Genomic DNA, 8942 nt, shown 5'->3' with positions numbered 1-8942 from the left:
CCAACACAGAATGATTTGTTCTTTTGGTAGCCCATGGCACTTTCAATATTCTCCTCCAATATCATAACTCTACAGTTCTCCTTATTCACTGTCCAGTTTTCACATGCATATGAGGTTATTGAAAATATCATGGCTTGGGTCAGGTACACCTCAGTCCTCAAACTGATGTCTTTGCTCTTCAACACTTTAAAGAGGTCTTGTGCAGCAGATTTGCCTAATGCAATACATCATTTGATTGCTTGACTGCTGTTTCCATGTATGTTGAGCGAAAGGAAGTCTTTGACAATGTCAATCTTTTCTCCATATATTTTGATGTTATATTATTGGTCCATTGGTGGAGATTTTTGTCTTCTTTATGCTGAGGTACAACCTACACTGAAGGCTGTGGTCTTTGATCTTTGTCAGTAAGTATTTTAAGTCCGCTATGGCTTCAGCAGTAGTCCTGGAGTGTCGCTGCGGGTTAATGCGTTAGACTGTAAGATCAGTTTGAATTGCAAGGTCAGAGGTTCACGTTCACCAGCTGCTCATTGGAAACCCTATACAGGGTCACTATGAGTCAGAACCAACTCAACAGCACTAACCACCACCACAACAACACTTTCAGCAAGCTAGATTGTATTATGTGCATATTGCAGGTTTTTAATGACTCTTCTACCAATCATGATGTCACATTTTTTTTTCATATAATTCAGCTTCTCAGATTATATGATCAGCATACAGACTAAATAGGTATAGTGAAAGAATATAATTCTGGCACACACTTTTCCTAATTTTAAACTATTAAGTGTTCCTTGTTCTGTTCTAACAACTGCCTTTGGTTTATTTTCAGTTCCTCATGAGCACAAAGAAGTGTTCTAGGATACTCATTCTCCACAATGTTTTCCGTAGCTTGTCATGATCCACACAATCAAAAGACTTTGAATAGTCAATAAGGCACAAGTAAACATCTTTCTGGTATTCTGTGCTTTCAGCCAAGATCCATCTGACACCAGCAATGATATCCCTTGTTCCACATCCTCTACGGAAAATCTGGCTTGAAAACTTAGCAGTTTTCTGTCAATATGCTGTTGCAGACATTGAAAACTTACCTTTAGAAAAAATTTACTTACATGCGATATTAACGATATTATATGATGATTTCCATGTTCTGTTGGGTCACCTCTCTTTGAATGGGCACAAACATGGATCTCTTCCAATCAGTTGGCCAGGTAGCTGTCTTCCAAACGTCTTCCATTTCTTAGGAGATGAGTGAATGCCTCTAGTGCTGCATCGGTTTGTTGAATATTTCCATTTGTAATCCATCAATCAATTTCTCTTAGGCTTTTGTTTATTCCCCTCCCCAAAACCTTCGGTGCAGCTTGGACTTCTTTCTTCAGAATCATTGGGTGTCAGGAGACTCTGAAACTTGCTTTCCAGCGTGGTGGTGGTGGTGTGCTGTGGAGTCAGTTCTGACTCAGAGCGACCCTGTATAGGGTTTCCGAGGCTGTAAATCTTTATGGGAGCAGAAAGCCTTTTCTTTCTCCTGAGGAACAGCTGGTAGTTTCGAACTGCTGACCTTGAGGTTAGCAGCCCGACTGGTAACCACTACGCTACCAGAGCTCCTTTTCCAGAGTAGACATGCTAAAGCAAATGAGGAGGTAAAAGAGCTGAATAGAAAATTTCCAAGCTCAGCCCGAGAAAACAAAGTCAAATATTATCATGAAATTTGCAAAGACCTGGAGTTAGAGAACCAAAAGGAAAGTACACGTACAGTATTTCTCAAGCTGAGGGAACTTAAGAAAAAATTCAAACCTCTACTTTAAAAATTGAACGATTCAAAGGGTAAAGTATTGAACGATTCATAAAGCATCAAAAGAATGTGGAAGGAATACACAGAGTCACTGTGCCAAAAAGAAATGGTGGATGTTCAACCATTTCGAGTATACGATCAAGATCCAATGATATTTAATGAAGAAGTTCGTGTTCCTAAACATTTTTGCCCCATACCAGGGAACAACTTCCGGGTTTTGGTTTGTTGGCAAACAAGTCCGTGCTGGCGCAATGGATTCTGGGATACCAAGTCTCCATTCTTGTCCTGAGTTTGTGGAGGAAGGATATATCGCATTGCCTTCTGGGAAACAGAGTCTACAGACCACGACGTTTACAGAGAACCGGAGGTAACGCCGGACTTCAATTCCCACAACACCCCGCGCGCACCCAGGCTTCCTACCTGGGAATCGTGAGGCGGCCACCATCTTGCGTACGGAGGTGCGGGGCTTGTCGACTCGGTTGTCAGGTCTGGGCTTGTGGTCTCTTGGGCTTCTGCATAGGGACCTGTGTCTCCGCGTTCTCTTTCTTTCGTCGAACGCTTTCTAGAAGGTTTTGTTGGGAGGTAAAGGTCAATGCAAAGCTGTAGAATAAGGTGAGTAGACACCCCGTTTCAAGTGAGGCCCGGGTAGTCAATTGTGTTTAGTTTTCGGTTTCTTCCTCCTTCTTTTAGTGTCTCGTGTGCTCGCTGTCTTATTCCAAAAACCCACTGCCTTGGAGTCGATTCCTACACTGTGCCACTCTGTAGATACAGACAGAGTAGTACTGCCCCATAGGATTTCTAAGCTGTGATCTCTTCCGGAGCAGATCGCCAGGTGTTTCTCCCGCGGGCCCTCCGGATAGGTTTGAATGCCTGTCTTCTGTGATTACTCACTGCGCCACCAGGGCTCCAGCTGACTTGGTTGTTGTTGTTAAGTGCCGTCGAGTCAGTTCTGACTCATAACGATCCTGTATAGGGTTTCCAAGGAATGGCTGGTAGGTTTGAACTGCCAACTTTGTGGTTCAAACTGATTTCTCGGTCCAGTGCTTATCCTACAGTGCCGCACATTTGTTGTTAAGTGCCGCTGAGTCGGTTCCGACCCATAGCGATCCTGTCCAAGGTTTCCGAAGAGCACCTGGTGAGCTTGAACCACCGACCTTGCAGTTCAAACCAAGTTTGCAGTCTGGCACCTTAACCCATAGCACCACACCAGGACTCACAGCAACCCTGAATAGGGTTTCTAAGAGCGGCGGTTATCAGTCCTGTGCTTAACCTAGAGCCACACACTAGGACTCCAGCTGGCTTGGTCAGTCAGGGCTGGCTCATTGTCAATCTATACTCTCTGGGGAGTAAAAAGCTTCATGTTTCTCATGTGGAGCAGCTGGTGGGCTCAAACCGTGGGCACATATCCCACTGCGCTACCAGCCCTGAGTGACCCTTTGTCTTGGAGAGCGTCATCAGTTCTAGTCAAGGCCTGGAAGGTGGCTCACTCTGGCCCAGGTGTTCACGTTTCATGGGGCCTAGGCAGTGTCCTGAGTCCCAGGGGGCGTCGTAGGAGAAGCGCAGGACTGCTAACCACAGGTCAGCTGTTTAAACCCACCAGCCGCTCCTCCAAAACCCTATACAGGGTCGCTGTGTGTCAGAACTGACTCGTCGACACTTAACAATACAAGTAGGTTGTGTTTAGGCCTGATTGCTCCACAGCGCCCTCGCTTTTCCTGGGGACTTTGCCCTGGCGTTTTAGGTGAGCTGCTGCAGAAGTGAGGGCTCTGCTTCCTGGAGAGCGGCGTCTAGTTATCTTCTCTCTGCCTCCCTGCATCCTTTGCCTTTCTGCCCTTCCCCTAGTCTTTCCTGTTCTCCTGCTCGACAGGACTGAGTTGTTTGCTAGGTGCCCAACAGAACACTCCTGCCTGGTCGGGCGCCATCCTCACAACCATGGTTCTCTTGGAGCCCACTGTTGCAGCCACTGTGCCAACCCATCTCTTTGGGGGCCTTCCTCTTTTTCTCTGAGCCTCTCTTTGCCTAGCATGATGTCCTTCTTCAGGGACTGGCCCCTCCTGACAACATGTCCAAAACTCATGAAGTCTGGTCGCCCTGGATTATAAAGAGCACTTTGACTGCACTTCTTCCAACGCAGATCTGTTGGTTCTTTGGGCAGCCCATGGCACTTTAAATATTCTCCTCCAACACCATAACTCAAAAGCATCAATTCTTCTATGGTCTTCCATATTGACTGTCCATATGAGGTTATTGAAAATACCATGGCTTGGGTCAGGTACACTGAGGACTAAGGTCCTCAAGCTGACATCTTTGCTCTTGAACACTTTAAAGAGGTTTCGTGCAGCAGATATGCAGCACTCTGGGTTAATGTGTTAGACTGCAAAGTCGGTTGGAACTGCAGGGTCGGCAGTTCAAGCTCACTAGTCACTCCTTGAATACTCTATACAGGGTCGCTATGAGTTGGAACTAACTCAACAGCACTGACCAATGACAACGACAACGACAGTCCATATTGAGTAAAACGGGGATTTAGATTGTACTCTTAAGGATAGGAAGGACTTACAAGGGAAGCCAAAATGACCCTGAGGTAAATAGAGCATTAGATTTTTTTTTATTTTATTTAATCTATTGTGTCAATTTTAGGACATTGGATTTATACTCTTCTTTCTTTTAATTAAAGCCATACATCGATTTGGGAACCCCTTTTGCTCTGCTGTGGCACTGTAGGATATGAATTAGCCTGCGAGCTCGTCGGCTCAAACCCACCAGCCTCTCCACAGAAACTCTATAGAGGATTGCTATGAGTCAGAACAGATTCGAGGCATTTAACAACAACATATTCTAGTCACGGGAAAAAGTCCCATAAAGAGTAGTATTTGAATTAATATCATGTTTGTATTACAAAGAGCCCTAGTGGTGCAGTGTACAATCATATGGGCTGCTAATTGCAAGGTTAGTGGTTCAAGGCCACCAGCTGCTGCTCGGGAAAAGGTGTTCCCGTAAGGATGTACAGTCTTGGGGATTCAAAGGGTCAGCTGTACTCTGTCCTTTAGGGTGGCTGTGATTGCGTGTTGACCCCACATCAGTGCGTTAATGTTTGGTGGCTAAAGCGTTGTGTCTGGCTGAGCTTTGGGAGTGGGGACCGTGATTCCTGAAGACACATTGATCAAAACAGGAAGATGCACAGAGCACCTTCCCAGTGGCCCGTGTCTGCACCAGCGTAGGTATCAACTCAGGCGGCCGTCGTACTTCCTGAGACGCCATTGTAATCTGTATTGTCCAGCTACGTCTGAGACATTGCACATTTAGTGTTCAAAATGTTCTAAATCCAGAAATGGATCTTCTAGGTGAAAGGTGAGATAGATCTTTGTTTGTTTCAGTCCTTTACGTGGTGGTGGTGGACCATCAAGTTGATTCCGAGTCACTGTAGTGGCCCTGTACAATGTGGAGAAGCTGGTAGATTCGAACTGCTGATTTTTTGGTTAGCAGCCCCATGTGTAACTGTAATTCAATTTATGACAGTCTTTAAATAGTGATTATTGCTGTTGGGTTGGTAAGCACCGTCGAGTTGATTCTGACTCATAACGACCCTGTATGGGGTTTACTAGGAGGAGCTGGTGGGTTTGGACTGTCAACCTTGTGGTTTCAATCCCAGTGCTGACCCTACAACGCCCCATGAGGAGTCCAGTAAGTGATTATAATATGACAATATGATGCTAGTATTTTGGGAAGAGGTTAGCACTGACTGTCTTTATCAGCCCTTCAGTCTTTTTCTGCTTACATTTTAAAATCGTGTTGTTTGGTACCATCAAGTCTGTTTCCAGCTGTGTCACTGCTGGTGGCGGTTTGATGCCACTGAGTGGGTTCTGACCCACAGCGACCCTCTAAGACAGAACTGCCTGATGGCGCCAGCTGGGCTCCTGTGTGAAAGTTAGCTCTCCCCTCTGTGCTCTGTTTTCTCTGCAGATGCCTTATGGTGAAGTGGAAGCGGAAGCCTTGGGTCATGGAGAGAAACTGATGAGTGAGCCCTCCTACAAGCGACTGAAGCCCACCGAAGGGGCTTACGCTGTCTCCCACTGTGGTGTGGCCGACTTTCACAGACCCCAAGAGCAGCCTGGGCGCGGCTGGGCCCATGTGGCCGACGTGGACTTCAGAGGAAGTAGCCATCCTCCCGAGGACAGCCATAGAACAACAGATGAGCCGAAAGCTGTGTGTGGTGTGAAGCCTGGAAGCCAGCCATGTGCTCCGGAATGCACTGGTCCGCAGCTTCCTGCTGAGGCCCGCCAGCCAGCGACACCCACGGACGACGGCATCTACAGCACTAGTAAAGCCTTCATAGGCCCCATTTACCAGCCCCCCGAGAAGAAGAAAGGCCATGAGAGGAGGAATCCCGCAGATGCCAGCAGGGCTGTCAATGGCAAAGGAGGGCGAGAGGAGCCACCCATGCCCAAGCCCCAGAAATCAGAGATCGACAATGAATTATTCCAGTTTTACAAAGAAATTGAAGAGCTTGAGAAGGAGACAGATGAGTTGGAAAGCAGCAGCTGTCCGGTGCCCAGCCCCTGTCCAGCACCACTTACTCCTTATTACCAGGCCTACCCAAACAGTCTTTTCAGAGTGGATGAGGGACCCCTTAGTGACGCTCTGCAGGCCCAGGCTGGGTACCAGGAGGACTTGGGCAATGAGCCGGGCAGATATCCCTCTGGTGGACAGATTGTCCCTCCGTTCTGTGGTCTTCCATTTGCTCCCTTCAGACCTGAGTGGCGAGCAGTGCCTCCTTTTGTACCCCCACCTTGCCCTCCTCCTCCTCTGCTTCCTCCCCCCAACTTTAGCTATCACTTAAACATCCAGCGATTTCAGCCTCCACCAAAGCCACCACCACATTTGTTCCAGGTCCAAGAGAACTCTCAGCCACGAAACGAGTTTTATGGCAACACTTGTCCTGTTAACTGGGGCGCCCTGCCCACTGATCAAAGCAGTAAATACACTGACTGTCGTCCCTGTGGAAGCGATCTTGGTGTGCAAGATGGTCGTGTACATAACGGTTTCTGTGAAATCCGACAAGAGTGCTGGGGAGGCGGTTCCGGGAACCAGTGTCACGCGATTGGCGTGTTTATGAAGCAGCAGTCTCCGGAGGAAAAGCTGCAGAAGTTACAGAAGTTACTGATCCTTTTAAGAGGCCTGCCTGGTTCTGGAAAAACAACCTTGTCTCGGTAAGTAAGGGCGTGTGATTGTTGGATGGTTTCTTACTGAAAAGTCACCGATTCAATGGGTGACCGGGTGACCGATGATGGACGCACTCACGTGTCTCGTGGAACAAAACCCCTACATTTGCTAGACTTCAGATTGACATCTGACAACGTGGAGGTTCAGAAAGAGGTTTTCGTTTATTTTCCCTGAGTCTTTTATTCCGTACTAAATTCCATGCTATAAATCTTCTAAGGGGAAAAGAAAACATTGTGAAACATTAAAGGGTATTAATATCTATCCTGTGAGGGGGGGGAAATTAGGTGAGCATTTGCAGAGTCAATTAGACTCCCCTGTAACAATTTCATTACAAACCAGCCCTTGCCATTGGTCCCCATTGTTACAGTGTGTCAGTGTTGTCTTTTTCCATTTGGATCCCGCCCTCCCCTGCTTGCCTTTCCTCTTTGCTTTTTGGGAACTGTTGGCTGTTTGATCTCATACAGATAGGTAAAGGTTTAAGTAAGGGGGTGCATTACTCACAGGTCACACTGCTTGTGTGGTAATAGGGTCTCTTCTCTTTGGTTGGAAGGTGACCTGCAGAAATAGCTTCAGTGACAAGTTCAGAGGGTAGTTTCGGGATTCCTCTAAACTCTGCTGCTCAAGCAGATGGAGTCTTTTTTAGGATTTGAGTTTTGTTCTATTGTTTTCTCCTATTCTGCTTGGGACTCTTAAAAAATACATTTTCTGATACAGGGAAGAAGAATTGACATTCAGATTGAAATTTGCTAAAAAAACAAAAACCAATTTCCATCAAGTTATTTCCGATTCATAGTGACCCGATACAGGATTTCCAAGACTGTAAATCTTTGATAGCAGGCAGCCTGGTCTTTCTCCCTCAGAGAGGTTGATGGGTTTTGAACTGCCAACCTTGTGGTAAGCCTTCCAATGCTTCTACCTACCCCTCAGGTCTGTGGGCATTAAAAATAGATAATGAGGAGGCTTCAAAAAGATGGTTTGTTGTTAAATTCCGTCCAGTTGGTTCTGACTCATAGCAACTCTGTATAAGGTTTCTGAGGAGCGACTGGTGAATTTGAACTGCTGATCTTGTAGTTCAAACCACCCTTGCAGTCTAGCACGTTAACCCACAGCTCCACACCAGGATGGTGGAGAGGTAGAAGTTTTCCATGATCTTTTCATTCCGCTTTTCCATGAACTTCCAGGAGCCCCCTGGTCCAACCCCATGTGCTGAATTCTAAGTGGTGGGAGCACGTGCTGTGGTTCTGGGCTGGGGAGAACAGCTGTTCTTCAGCACACACAGTGTTGTCACTTTGAGACAATGAGATGAGTCGGGCTGGCCCTGGAGGCCCTGAGGGGGTCAAAGAGGAAATGCCTAGTTTCTGGCTTGATTAGCCGAGGAAACCCCTTTTCTTTGTACTTTTTAATTTAAGCTGTTTTTGAAGTGAGCTGCTCGTGTTTCCTTACAAAACAATGTCCAAGTTCCTGCCTTTGCATTTCACAACAGAATATGGGTGTGCTTGAATACGTGGCTGTTCTGTAATAAATGCAGCAAAGAAAGGTTATACAAACTCTGCTGCTGCTGCTGATGTGAGCTGGTTCCAGATTTAGGCCGGATAAGGAGAAAAAATATTTTTGATATCATTGGGTAAGGATTGAAGAAAAAAAGTCTGAGAAATCATTTGTAAATGTTTTATATTGACCTGCAGAACTACTGTGTTGCTGTTGAGTGCCATCGAGTCAGTTCCGACTCCTAGTGACCCTGTATAGGGTTTCTGAGGAGTGGCTGATGAGTCTGAACTGCTGACCTTGCAGTTCAAGCTGACCTTGTGGTTCAGAGCTTATCTTACAGTGCCCTGCCAGGACGCCAAAGATCCAGTGACGTCCCACTGAGATGTTGAAACTCCTTTATATTCTACTAAATCTCCAGATTCAAAACTATCTTTTTTTTTTT

The 8942-nt window shown here is 46.4% G+C and overlaps 1 protein-coding gene across 1 annotated transcript; it reads left to right on the top strand.

Annotated features, from left to right (window-relative positions):
• The first annotated feature begins 5461 nt into the window (after window positions 1-5461).
• Window positions 5462-7003, top strand: LOC102813810 (NEDD4-binding protein 2-like 2-like). The gene is made up of 2 exons (XM_006877852.1): window positions 5462-5473; window positions 5753-7003. Exons 1-2 carry the CDS (start codon window positions 5462-5464, stop codon window positions 7001-7003), a joined length of 1263 nt encoding a protein of 420 aa, XP_006877914.1.
• The last annotated feature ends 1939 nt before the right edge of the window (window positions 7004-8942 follow it).

Source organism: Chrysochloris asiatica, unplaced genomic scaffold, assembly GCF_000296735.1.
Source record: "Chrysochloris asiatica unplaced genomic scaffold, ChrAsi1.0 scaffold00638, whole genome shotgun sequence".
NCBI classification, from domain to species: Eukaryota; Metazoa; Chordata; class Mammalia; order Afrosoricida; family Chrysochloridae; genus Chrysochloris; species Chrysochloris asiatica.
Note: the sequence above shows the minus strand (reverse complement) of the source record. Positions and strands in the feature narration are given on the sequence as shown.